Raw genomic sequence first — 13,104 nt, 5'->3', positions numbered from 1 at the left:
GGGGAGCCCCACACTTAGGCTTAGGCATAGGTGTCTCGGCACCCTCGGAAAGTTGGAGAAATGGATTAATAAGAGTCCATATGTGGGTGATTCTAGCAACACAGGCCTCCCCTGGATCCTAATCCAGTTGCCAAGGGCACAGGCTGAAGGGTCTTGGCCCTGTGGGGCAGGGCGGTGGGTGCCTGGCGGTGGCGGCAGGCGGGGTGGCTGTGGCGGCCCGCATGCCTTTGAACGCCAGGCCCGGACAATAGGACCGAAACAGCCTTTGCTCGTGGCCTCGGGAAAGACCGAGCCCAAGGGGGCAGGGCTGGGACCCAGGCCCGCACGAATGCTCCCTTCGCCAGGATAAAACACTCACTTTTTCCTTCCTTTTACCTCCACTGAAGCAGAATCTCAAAGTCTGTGAAAACCCAAGTTATTCAGGTCTGCCTCCGAGCGGGCTCTAGTTTAACAGCTCCGGGTTTTCGTTTATCTTGCGTAATTAGAGGCAAACATTTGTCCCACCGGGGGTCCCACTTAGGCTGATGAATTTGATTTCTTTTTTCATTAATGGTCCGTGTTTATCATACTTCTAATTATTTCAACTTTAAACACTATTCGTTCTTGTGAGGAGGTGGGAGTTCTTGTGAGGAGGCGGGAGGCTCCTCCCTGGAGTATTATTTTCATTAATGATGGCGAGAATTCCGAAGCGACTCTGTCCTCTCCCTTGGCTAAGGTGAGAGGTGGGCTTGGAAAGAGGTTGGGTGGTGGGGCTCCTGAGGCCGATGGCTCTGCCCCCTGTGTGCTGGTTCCCCAGGCTACGCCTTGGGGCTTGTCTGAAGTTTATCTCCTTCACCCTTTGCTGCCGACTCCTTCACCCCCTCCCAGGCTGGGCTCAAACCCTTTGCGGCTCTTCCCTGGAAACCTTTCTCTGATCCCAGCCTGTCCTGGCTGGCCTGGGCAGAGGCTCGGGTAGCGCTGTCCTGGCCCCCAGCTACTAACACCTAGAGAAAGAAAAAAAAAAAAAAAAAGAAAAGGCTGAGGTGGCCAAGGGCCACTTGGCCGTGGGGAAAAGGACCCACCAGACTCCAAAGGGGGTGGTAAGGGTAGGGAACCGGGACGCTAAATTCCTGGGAAAAGCACACCAGGCAGGAAAATAAAGGAGACGTGGAAGAGGGGGGAGGGAACCCCCAAAGCCATATAATTCTCAATTGCTTTGGTATTTAATTTCATCGTCCCATAAATGAGGAAATATCAGTTCCCATACTAAATTTTTATCCCTGGCTGATAAATATGACGGGAAATTTTCGTTGGGTCCTCGTAAAAGGGAACGGTTTCGATCAAACTTGTGGGGAAAGACTAATGCAGATAATACAAACAGAGTGGCCATAAAGTCTCGCCCGTTTCCCGCGGGATGGGCGGTGGGACAAATGGCTCCCTGGATTGACTGCTGCCCGGACTGTCCCAAGTGTGGGGCCTAAACAGCCTAACCTTGCCCTGGATAACCCCCATGCTGAGGCCACGGTGACCCTGCAAATGAAAACACGAAACCATTTCAAATCTCCCCTGGCCGGTCCTGCAAGCAAATCATACACTCCACATTTCCTTCCAGTTTTCCGGAGGTTCAGGAACCCCTGCGTCTTCTCTCTCCACCCCTGGATGGGGAAATTCGGCGGATTTCTTTCCGAGGTCTTCTAGCGCAGCGGGCTTGGGCCTCCTTAGAAGCGGTCTAGCCTCCTCACTCCTCCACGCCAGGGAGCTGGGCTCCAGTCCTTTCCCCGCCAAACTCCAGCCCTTCGGAAAGTCTGAACCCTAGGCTCTGTCCAAGGAAAAATGTGGGGCGACCGGAAAGACAAGTTGTTCGCCAGATTCCGTTTCCTGAGGAAGGGGTAGAGAGTTTAGTTCGCTTTGGAAGAAGGCGATGGAGAAACGGAAATAACTGTTTGAAACATACGGTTCCCCTTATTTCTTCCTTTTATTTAAAAACAACCACAAAAATAGACTGGTCTGTCTTCTTTCAAACATGCTCCCCAGCACATGCGCTCTGTAAAGGACGCTTCTCTGGGTCGGGTTTTGTTGCGTCTTGTGTGCTGGTTTCCCGTGTGATAGGTGACTCCTCCAAACTGACCGAGGCTCCGCAGGTTCCCTCTTTCTTTCCCGGAATATTCCCTGTTTTAGTGGGGGCAAGGTCACGCGGAAAGCGAGGACGGCAGGGCCTGAAGTAAAGCAGCAGAACCGGCTCCAAGGCCAAAGCCTTGTGGGCCCCTGAGCTGGTGACCCAGGAGCCGCCCAGCCTGCCAGGCCCAGGCCACAGTCGGGGATCGGGTGCCTCTAGTCTCTGGCTTCCTCTTTCCCTAACCCGCGTCCATTCCAAACCTCCTTTTCCGAGCAGCCATGAAGCGACCGTGACCCCCTCCCTGGCCCACCCTAGAGGCTGGAGATTCCCAGTCAACCCCCACAGGGAACTTGCAACTCCACCAACCTCCAACCTCCGGCCCCTAAGCTTCCAGCCCCGAGGGCCAAGCCCGAGGAAAAGAGGAGGCGGGAGAGCAGAAACTTTAGTCCTATTTGGGATTCCTTAACTTTTTTTCCCCTTTTTCTGCTCATCAGATCCCCCCAACCCCTCCCCCAAAAAAACCTCACCCCACTCCCATCCCCAAGGTAAGAAGCAGGAGTCGGGTCCGGGGAGATGAAAAGGGGAGATGAAGAGTGGGGAGAAGTACCTGATTCGTGTCTCGGACCTTTTAATTTGAATTTGACTGTTTTGAGCCCCGGGTTGCCTCGCTCTCTCCCTCTCTCCCGCATTTTCCCCCTCTCCGCCCCCTTCTCCCCAGGAGTTACAGGCTGGTTACTGGATAAACAAACCCCACTCTTCCTAGAACCCTCACCCCCACCCCCCTCCACCCCGCTACCGCCCCTGCGGCCCGGGGGGCGCTTCCTTTGTTCGCGGGGAAGGGCTCCAGTGCCCCTACCCCGAGGCAGCTGCTAGGTGGCGCTGTTACTCCACTCTGAGCGCTCCGCCTGCCGACAACTTGACCCCGCTGACGTCACGGCCGTCTGAATCATCAAGGCCATTTTCAAATCCCATTGGTCTAGCCGTCACATGGTGAGAACCGAATGCGCGGATAATTATGGAGCTGATATTTCCCCCCTCCCCTTCTTTTTCCTCCCTCCCCTCCAACCGCGCCCCCCCTCCCGGATGGGGAAAAAAAAAAGATGTCAGCTCCTCCGCTGTAGTATTGCTCCTTAAAAACCCCTCTCTCTGAAAATGACATGCCCTCGCAATGTAACTCCGAACTCGTACGCGGAGCCCTTGGCTGCGCCCGGCGGAGGAGAGCGCTATAGCCGGAGCGCAGGCATGTATATGCAGTCTGGGAGTGACTTCAACTGCGGGGTGATGAGGGGCTGCGGGCTCGCGCCCTCGCTCTCCAAGAGGGACGAGGGCGGCAGCCCCAGCCTCGCCCTCAACACCTATCCGTCCTACCTCTCGCAGCTGGACTCCTGGGGCGACCCCAAAGCCGCCTATCGCCTGGAACAACCTGTTGGCAGGCCGCTGTCCTCCTGCTCCTACCCACCTAGTGTCAAGGAGGAGAATGTCTGCTGCATGTACAGCGCAGAGAAGCGAGCGAAAAGTGGCCCCGAGGCAGCTCTCTACTCCCACCCCCTACCGGAGTCCTGCCTTGGGGAGCACGAGGTACCCGTGCCCAGCTACTACCGCGCCAGCCCGAGCTACTCCGCGCTGGACAAGACGCCCCACTGTTCTGGGGCCAACGACTTCGAAGCCCCTTTCGAGCAGCGGGCCAGTCTCAACCCGCGCGCCGAACATCTGGAATCGCCTCAGCTGGGGGGCAAAGTGAGTTTCCCTGAGACCCCCAAGTCCGACAGCCAGACCCCCAGCCCCAATGAGATCAAGATGGAGCAGAGCCTGGCGGGCCCTAAAGGCAGCCCCTCGGAGAGCGAAAAGGAGAGGGCCAAAACTGCCGACTCCAGCCCAGACACCTCGGATAACGAAGCGAAAGGTAAGGCCGCCTGGGCCGCGGGCGCCACTGGGAAGTTCCGGCACTTGGTCTTCGCGGCCGGGGAGGGGGGCAGGGGAGAGGGTTGGGCCCAGGAGGCCCCGGACCATTTCGGGAATGCGACCCTGGCTTTCGACTAGTGTCCGCTGAGCTCCAGGCTGGTGGCGCGTCACTTAGCTGGGGAAGGTAAGCGGCGACGTGGAGGTGTCGGCCCGGCCCGGCCCGGCCATGGGTGCTAAGGTGGGGGCGGTGCGCACCGCGGGCAGCCTGCAGGCGCAGTGTGTTGCACCGGACTGGTCGCTGCTCCCAGGCGCGTGCTGGCTGTGGTTTGCTTTCTCAATGCTGGTGTCCTGGAGAGCTGACGTCCCCCAGCTCAGGTCAGGGGCTTGCAAAAAGCCTAAAATGGCGATCTTGGGCCAGGGACTAGGGAAGACTGGGGAGATGGGGGGGTTCTCTTTACTGCGTTTTCCCAGTTGAAAATTGTTTCCTGCGAAACGCGATTTGTTGTTTGTGGGTCTGATTTGTGCGTGCAGCTTGGGCTCCTGCGGCTTTTGGCTCGGCCGGGGGCCTTGGGCAGCGAGGCTGGGGCCGGAAGAGGTGGAGGTGAAGGGCTGCCCGCCACGTCCCTCCCTCCTCCAGATGCCTGGCTTGGATGACGTTGGAACAGGGCATTTGGAATGTTGTAAGTTTTCTGTTTCCTCTTTTAATTTTTTCTTTTCCATTTTTTTCTAGTTAAATTATCTTTTTTCATTGGTTTCCAAAAGCAGCTTACAAATGAGTGGTTGGGAAATTTCTGTGTGCGTGGCAAGAGATTTTCTCCTGAAAGGGAATGTGGCTTTGGTTGGATTTCATTGTAATTTTGGTTGAGAGAAAGCCCAGCCAGAGTTCAAGCTCAGGGTTCAAGATTCATTTCTGCTGTAGGAGCTGGGGGCCTTCGGGATCTTTCTCTGATAGCTGGGGAAAGAATGTGGAGGAAACGGGAGCAGGGGAGGGAAGCTGAGGGGAATGACTTTTCCTGAAAAGTTGTAGCAAAGAGCCTCAGAAAAAGGCCCAGCCAACGGGGAAGAATAAACCTGCTCCCCACAACACTGGCTACTGGTGACAGTATATAAGGGGCTCATTGGGTGTAGAGGAAGATGAAATACTGAGAGCGGAGCAGGCTGGGGGCGGCCTGGATCTCCTGGTGCTTTGTATATGGACGCGACGCACACGCATGTCTACGGGCGACCTGTGCCACACTCACACACATCCATATTGCATGATCCTTGCACACTCACGCATGCCCGCTCACACATGCACAGGCACTCTTTTGGCGGGCAAGGGCAGAGCCTCATCCTCTTGGGTGTGCAAAGGTGGCCTTGGTAAATCATCCCCATAGAGACACTGACTGGAATATGAGCACTGGTGTGTTCATGAGGATAAGGGAGAGGGTGAGGCGCCTACAGCCTCGAAGCCGTACTTGTGGCACGTGTGCAGTGTGAAGGTTTAATCTTATACCCTCTCTACAGACCCTGAGCTTGGTTAGGGAGCAGATTTGGGGCAGGAAAAGCTGCATTCTAGCCCCACCAAAAGCAAAGTCAAGGTTAACAAGTTCACCTCTTAACTCGACCTGCACCCATTCCCATAGGCTCTCCCTTTTCTCTAGCTGTCCCCACAGCAACCTAATCCCTCCCACCCCAAAGAATCTCTCTTACCCTGTACCCTGTCTGTGCCCTTCTTTCCCCTCCTCCTGTTTTGATGTCTCCACCAGGCCAGAGGCAAGAGAGCTTTTGGCTAAACTTCTCCATTTATAATTTGTCTTGTCCCCCCACCCCACCAAACCTAACAACCCCAGTAATAAACAGGACGTAGTTAGATGTGGAGAGCCTGTAAACAATCTGGCAAGAAGCTGCAGGTGCAGAGACAGGAGAGAAAATTCGGGACATTCAGATTTTTTAGACTGCAGCCTCAAGTTTGCCTTTTTTGTGTGTTTTCTGGTTCCTCTTAGGCCCCCACCCCACCCCACCTCCATCAAGATAAGATCCAGGAACCTGGCAGCCTCATTTGGAATAGGGAGGAGAGAGAGCTCAGAGCCATCAGCAGAGTCCTTTGCTGGGTGTCCTCTCAGGTCTTTGGACTCTGTTTTTTGCCCTTAAAAAGATGTCCAGGTTCCCTTCTGCTACTTGAGAAACAAGGCTGGTCCATTTCAGCAAGAATGTGTGTCAGGGATAGAGGCTGTCAATAAGATCATGGGAAATACACAGTATTCTATAGTATCTCATTACAAAAAAAAGATTCATGTACATATCTATGTGTGTGAACTTATGTGTATAGGTGTGTGTATCTCTGCAGGTATACATGTGTACTTGCAGGCATACACATCTACGTATGCACAGACCGGGCAGGGGGTTTCTGGGAGGCTGCATTTCCTCAGGATATGTCTCTCCCTTGACCTTAGGTCCTTTGGCCAGGAAACTTGTTTGAGGACACCTTAGGATGCCCCAGCTCTGTTGCCCCTGACCTCTGCTGCTCTTACAAGCTCCCCTCAGCTACATATACTTAGGAGAAATGATTAAGAGAGCAAGATATGGCAATGGGAGACCTAAGGGAGCAGAGTCACTCTGTGGCAGCTCAGGTTGGGGTAAGAGCTGGGGGCCCAGTACAGGGACCACTGCAGTGGCCTCTGGCCACAGATCCTGGAACAAAGTCCCTCCACTGAGTTGAAACAGGTCAAAGCTCTCTGGGAATTTCTCTGGTCTGTGGGTGGACTCTGCTCTGATCTGGGGCCTGGAAAATGCTTTTCCGTCTGGTTGGATTTTTCCAGAGCTGGAATGGAACAGAGAGAAGGGGGGACCTGGCAAGGTTTAGGGAATCTGCCAGGGTCAGCCAGCTGGGGGAAAGCCAGGGTACTCAGGATCTTTTAGATTAAGATGGACTTGGGTAATTTAAATTTAATAAACGCTAGGAGGCAAGAACTTCCTCCCTTTATCTCCCTAAGTCTAAACCCTAAAGAAATTGTAAGAACCCTGAGCCTAAGAGGAGCCCACCGGCCAGGCCCTTGGGGCAAGAGCAGCTCCCCTGTGCTCCCTCAGCCACCCCACAGCAGGCTGGCAAAGGCTGCAGTGCTGAGAGAGTTTTCGACTTCGAGGGATACTTATGTAAATAATGTTATTTTTAACAGAGGAGATAAAGGCAGAAAACACCACAGGAAATTGGCTGACAGCAAAGAGCGGAAGGAAGAAGAGGTGCCCCTATACTAAACACCAGACGCTGGAATTGGAGAAAGAATTTCTGTTCAATATGTATTTGACGCGAGAGCGCCGCCTGGAGATTAGCAAGACCATTAACCTTACAGACAGACAAGTCAAAATCTGGTTTCAAAATCGCAGAATGAAACTCAAGAAAATGAACCGAGAGAATCGGATCCGGGAACTGACTTCCAATTTTAATTTCACCTGAGCGCGCGGCCTCTCCTCCTCCCTTCCCCCTCCTTCCTTTCCCCGCCCCTCCTCCCTTTGTGCCTGGTGATATATATTTTTTTCCTCCCTGAGTATAAATGCAACGCGCCTGCAAAAAGGGCAAAGACCTCAGACTCTCCTTCCAAGGGACCTATGGTTCGTGCTGCGAAGATGCTTCCACTTAAAGCATGAGAAATGGGATGCCGGGGTGTGGGGTGTGGTGTGTGCCCCCATAGATGGGGGTGGGAGTGTGGCTGGTGTGTGTGTCAAACCCTCACTCACCCACGCACTCACACACAGCATTCTGTTCTCCATGCAAAGTTAAGATCGAATCCACCCGCTTGTAGGGGAAAAAAAGGAAAAAAATTAACCAGAGAGGGTCTGTAATCTCGCAGAGCACAGGCAGAATCGTTCCTTCCTTGCTGCATTTCCTCCTTAGACTAATAGACGTTTTGGAAAGTTCGGCTAGTGTTCATGTGTTTGTCGTAGCACCCAGAGCCTCCACCAAACCCTCTCCGTGTCTTTACCTCCCAGTCGCTCTAAGAATCTGCTTGAAGTCTCGTATTTGTACTGCTTTCTGCTTTTCTCCCACCCCTCCCAGCACCCCCACATCCCCCATCTACTAACATCTCAGAAATTTCATCCAGAGGAACAAAAAAATTAAAAATAGAACATAGCAAAGCAAAGACAGAATGCCCCCCCCAATATTGCCCTGTCCCTGTCTGGAGTTGTGTTATTTAAAGATATTCTGTATGTTGTATCTTTTGCATGTAGCTTCCTTAATGGAGAAAAAACATCCTAATAAATTTCCAGAATCATAATCCTCAAATGGATGGTTTTTTGTTTTTAGTGATTTTTAGCGACACCCCCTCCCCCGAAGAGGCTGAGTGTGTGGATGTGTGTGTTTTGTGTTTGACTCATCTCCTAGAGCCTTTCTAGAACGTCTCTTGGCGGGTTTAATGTAAGTGAGAGACCATAACGTTGATTTAAATATTATCCAGGTGACCACAATAAGTCAAGGTCATAAAACAGTAATGTCAGGACGGTCTTGGTGCGCGCGAGAGGTGGATTTTATGATCTGCAAATATAATGTGGTGCTGCAGTAAAAGATGCATTTAAAGGTGACTGGAGGAGGGAAAGAGGCAGAGAGCAAACTGCAATCTTGAGGAGCAGACGGATCTGATTGCCGGGGGTGCTGGGCTGGGCGCACCCCACTGCTGCTGGGGGTCACCCCAAGAGCCCCCCACCCATCCAAGGAAAGGAATAAACGTAACCGCTGGAGGGGCATGAGGAGCTCAGCCTCCCCAACCTCAACAGCAGCTAACAGAAACGCCAGGAGCAGAAGGAGAAGGAGGCAGCGACAAGGTAAGAGAAGCGGTTTCTTGTTCTTCTGTTGGCGGCGGAGTGGGGATGAGCGGTGTCCCCAGGTGCCCGGCGTGCAGCGGACAGAGCCTGGAGGAAGGTGTTTAGGGCATCCGTGCTTGCCGAGAACCCAGGCTTTCCTTGTGGCCGCTGGCAGCGGAGGGCAGCGACTGGGAGCTCCCTCTCCTCCCCTCCCCGGCCCATTGCTGTGGGGGTTCCAGGGTTAAAGGGATAAAGTGATGGTTTTTGGCTTCTTTATCTTTTCGGGCACTTTGGGTCTCCTCGAGGTCGACACTCTGGTCTAGGTGTTGCTCAGTCTGGTCCTCTGTTGGTGGGGGAGGGGGAGTACAGTGGGTTGAAGCTTGAAGCTTAGGTTTTCCTGCTTTTCGCTGGTTTGGATGTGAGCCTCGTCCAGCCTCTTGTTCCCTGTGCTCCCTGGCTGTAAGGTTTTGCCAGGCAAGAGGCCTGATTGGAAGTGGCTCCAGAGCACAGGGCTATGATTCAGCCACCCACATTCGCTGAGAAGCCTAAATCGAGCTGAGAGGGAGAGGATCAGAGGGAGTCTAGGAGGAGAGTTCAGGAGAGCCAGATGGACAAGACAGGGGACCCAGCTCCAGAGTGGAAGGAAGATCCAGCTTCCCCCAGGGCCAGGGCCAGATGCAGGGGAATAGCTCCACTGCGGTGCTGGGGGTGGGGCAGGTGTTTGGCGGCCAGCGGTCCCATTTCACCAGATTTTTCCTGAGCAATTTGCTTAGACCAGAAACTAATGAAGGCAGTCAGACACCCTACCCACCCAGCAACCCAAAGTCTACTCTCTAGTCCTTAGGGAGGTTGTGGGGGTGGAAAGGGGGACGGGGCTGAATTTCTTCCTTCCCCAACCCCGTTCCCTTCTCCTCCGGATAGATGCAAAGCTGAATCTCCCGCCCTGCTCGCTCAGCTGATCTGTGGCTTAGGTAGTTTCATGTTGTTGGGATTGAGTTTTGAACTCGGCAACAAGAAACTGCCTGAGTTACATCAGTCGGTTTTCGTCGAGGGCCCCAACACACCTCTCCCACTCCTACCCTCCCCAGTGGGACTGCCCCACTGCCCCCTCCCAGATAGGGCAAAGTGGGTGCAGACCAAGGAGGGCAAGCTGTGAGTGGGGTTGCAGAACAAGTCTGGAGAACCCTGCTTTATGCCATCCTCTCAACCTGTCCCAATCCCTGTGACTAAGGGAGAGGAGTTTTTCCTGCAGCTATTGTCTCCTGGGCCCAGCTGATGGAGACAGACAAAGAGGGTCCAGCCAATTCCAAGGAAATTCAGGAGTTTGAGTAAGAGGTGGCCTGGCGGGCCAGCTCAGTTGGGCAGCAGGGTGGGGCAGAATCATTAGCAGAAAGAGGAGCACAGAAAGAGAAGAGAGTCTCTGGAATGGTTAGCCTCTCCCACCTACCACCTCCAGTCGACTGGGGCTCGAGATTCCCCTTAGAAAAGTGGGGTACCTGGAGGTTCCAAGAGTTGGGGAACTCTGACCCCCAGTCCAGCCCTTTCCCCTTCCCCTTCTATAGCTCCATCTCCAGGGGAAGGACATGTTTGGGGTGTTGGTAGGTTAGAGGAAAGCCATCAAGTCCAAGTAGAACCCCTCACACACACACATGCAACTGGGAAACATCAGGGCAAAAAACCTGACTCTGGTCTCTGTTTAGTCGTCTGTGGCCTGTAGGCCTCGGTCTCTGTGGCTGTGACTGGCAGGCAGTTGCCTGTCTTTGCACTATGTGGAAACATCTGGGTGAACAGAGGCTGCCCGTGCCCACCATTGCTATGTTGGTGGAAAGGTTGTTGGCTGATGCCAGGGGGAGGAGGGGAGAAGAATGGGGTAGAGGAAAATCTGAGCAGTGTGAAACTTTGCAAAGCTTCCTCTAGTCCTTTCCCCCGCTGGTTCTTCAATTCTGGCCCTGGTTGCTACAGAGAAAGTTCTCAAAAGAGGTTTCTTTGCCTGCCTGCGGGCGGAGTTGGGGGGGAATAAATGGGGGAGGGGTTATGGAGACTGAGGAGATACACCCCTGTTCTCAGAGATACTGGGAAAGAGAAGCCAAAAGAAGGTCAGGTTCTTGGTTGTCTTACTTTGAAATTATTATGATTATTAAAACATTATAAATGTCTAAACAGGGAAACAAAATTATGTCCCTGTAACAAAATATATACAGAGTTCTATATTCTCACAGTCATCTGCTGGGAGGGATATATGTGACCTTGTATGAGTGTAGGGCTCTGTTTCTGTCTCCCCTAGGCTCTCTTAAATACCCTGTATGTATTTATACGTATATACATTTATTTTTCCCCTCTCTCTTATGCGAACATATTTGTTTTGATTCCCAAGGAAGCTGGAGGAGAAAATGGGAATAGAATTTCTTGTCTCCCTAGCTGAATTGTTGGTCTGTCTGTCCCCCATCCCTTTGTGGGAGAAAAAATTTCTTCTCTTGGAGTGAAGTATTCAAACCTCTCTATGGCTCCCAGGGAAATGGGGAAGTTTCCAGAGAGTCAGGCCAGCCGGTGGGAAGCAGGCAAGGGAATCCCCTAGTTTGGGAGCTCCTAGCAGCCTTTGAGTCTTCAGGCTGCCCCAGGCACACAGTCAGTTGGGGCAAAGCGTGTCCCAGGCAGGGACTGGGTGCTCAGGAGCATTTGGCTTGGAGATAGAGTCCCTGATGGGCCGAAATTCACTAATGAACGACTTCTATGCTTTGGGTCTCTGTGCCCCCATTTCCGTTTCAGAGCTGTTGGGCTTATGTGTGGGAGGTCATAGAGCGGGGGGTTGAGGTGTCTCCTCCCCAAATGGAGCGAGGTCTCACAGGGCCAAGGTGAGGGCCAGTCTGGTGGTCAGAGGCCACTCCCGGCACAAGGCCGTGGATCACGGCTAAGGCGATGGTAATTATTTATTCTCTTCGCTGGAAGGGAGTCTTCAGAAGGAACAGCGTGAAGAGAAGAGAAAAAATTATCTCTCTCCTCTGCGGATATTAAGATGGATTTTTATTTCTTAAAGGACCCTCCCCGCCGAGAGCGCATAAGCGTAAACTTAATATATGCTCCGCAGCCCAACTCCAGAAATCGCAATAAAAGTTAAAACCTCCCCTACTGGTTTTTTTTAATTATGATATGGGAAAGAGGAGCAGGATTTATAGAGCTGAACTCTCAGTGTGTGAGTGAGACTTGCGGGAGGAAGAAAAGGCAAGAGCTCGCCAAGGCGAGCCTTGGTCTCTGAGATCTCTCGTCGGCTGCTGGGGCTCCGGCTCAGCCTGGCAGATCCGCTGTGGCCTCTCTGGGACCTCGCCCTGGCCCACGGCCTGACTTCGGCTCGGAGATGCAGCCCTTCCCGAGAACAGGTGAAGAAGGCGGCGGCAGCGGGAACTGGGGGCTGCAGGTGGGAACGCCAGGGCTCAGGGCTTTGTGTGGGTCGTGCAGGGGGCGAGGTTCGAAGTCCTGGGCCGGACCGCAGTCCGAGTGTGGCCCGGACGGCTGCGTGGCCAGGAGGGGTGTCCGGGCAGGGCGCGAGAGCACCGGCAAGGTGGATTGTGTATGGACTTTGGGCGCAGACAGAGCAAAGCGGGCTCCCGGGCTGTGGCCGGCGGCGAGGCGGGCAACCGGATGTTGAGTCTGTAGAGAGGACTTTGAGGTCTGTTGGGTGTTTGGGCTGCCCTGGGGGCGGCGGCCCAGAGTGTGGAGCACGCGGCACGCGGGGCGCGGCGGTCAGCGTGGGCAAGGCACCAGGCCCTGCACATCTCTGCAGCTGCCGGGCCGTGTCCGGGACGTCTGAACTGAGGCCGACCAATGGTCACAGCATGAAAAATAAAGGCAATGGAAGGTCTTTCTTTCTTTTCTTTTCCACGTAAGAGGTCTTTTCTTTTTTCTCTCTTTCGGAGATACCTGGATTTGGTCCAGAGCAGGTTGCCCGCGGGAGGGCCCCGCGAGCGGCAGCGCGCGAGGGAGGGAGAGAGAGGGAGGGCGAGAAGGAGGGAGGGAGGGAGGGAAGGAGGGCGGGCGGCGGCGGCCGTGGTGGCCTGGGCTTCCCTCCCCAGGCGGGAGGCGGCTGCCCTGTATCTATGGCCGTGGGGAGCGGAGGAGCAGGTAACGAAGGCGCTTCCGAAGCGGGATTGGACCAAACCAGAGGGACCGAGTCTTCTGGGTCTCTCTGCCTGAGTCCCTGGAGGGAGAGAAGGTAGGGAGATCGGCGCCCGTTGGGCCTGGCAAAGAGGCCTCGGGAAATGTTGAACCTGTATGTGATCTCAGGCTCACACTCATGTTGTGGGTCTGTCTGCCTCAGGAGATGCGGTTTGCCT

At 54.0% G+C, this 13,104-nt stretch overlaps 1 protein-coding gene and 1 long non-coding RNA gene across 2 annotated transcripts; one reads left to right on the top strand and one right to left on the bottom strand.

The window, feature by feature from the left end:
• Positions 1–1,943: 1,943 nt before the first annotated feature.
• LOC116480986 (uncharacterized) lies at positions 1,944–3,507 on the bottom strand. The gene is made up of 3 exons (XR_004251396.1): positions 3,464–3,507; positions 2,952–3,071; positions 1,944–2,148 (listed from the first exon to the last, which is right to left on the bottom strand). It is a non-coding gene; the product is annotated as an uncharacterized LOC116480986 (long non-coding RNA).
• On the top strand, positions 3,133–8,261 carry HOXC10 (homeobox C10). The gene is made up of 2 exons (XM_032173523.1): positions 3,133–3,998; positions 7,156–8,261. Exons 1-2 carry the CDS (start codon positions 3,248–3,250, stop codon positions 7,431–7,433), a joined length of 1,029 nt encoding a protein of 342 aa, XP_032029414.1. The 5' UTR covers positions 3,133–3,247; the 3' UTR covers positions 7,434–8,261.
• The last annotated feature ends 4,843 nt before the right edge of the window (positions 8,262–13,104 follow it).

This window comes from Hylobates moloch, unplaced genomic scaffold (genome assembly GCF_009828535.3).
Source record: "Hylobates moloch isolate HMO894 unplaced genomic scaffold, HMol_V3 SCAFFOLD_13, whole genome shotgun sequence".
NCBI classification, from domain to species: Eukaryota; Metazoa; Chordata; class Mammalia; order Primates; family Hylobatidae; genus Hylobates; species Hylobates moloch.
The sequence above is the reverse complement of the archived record's forward strand: the minus strand, read 5'-3'. Positions and strand labels throughout refer to the sequence as shown.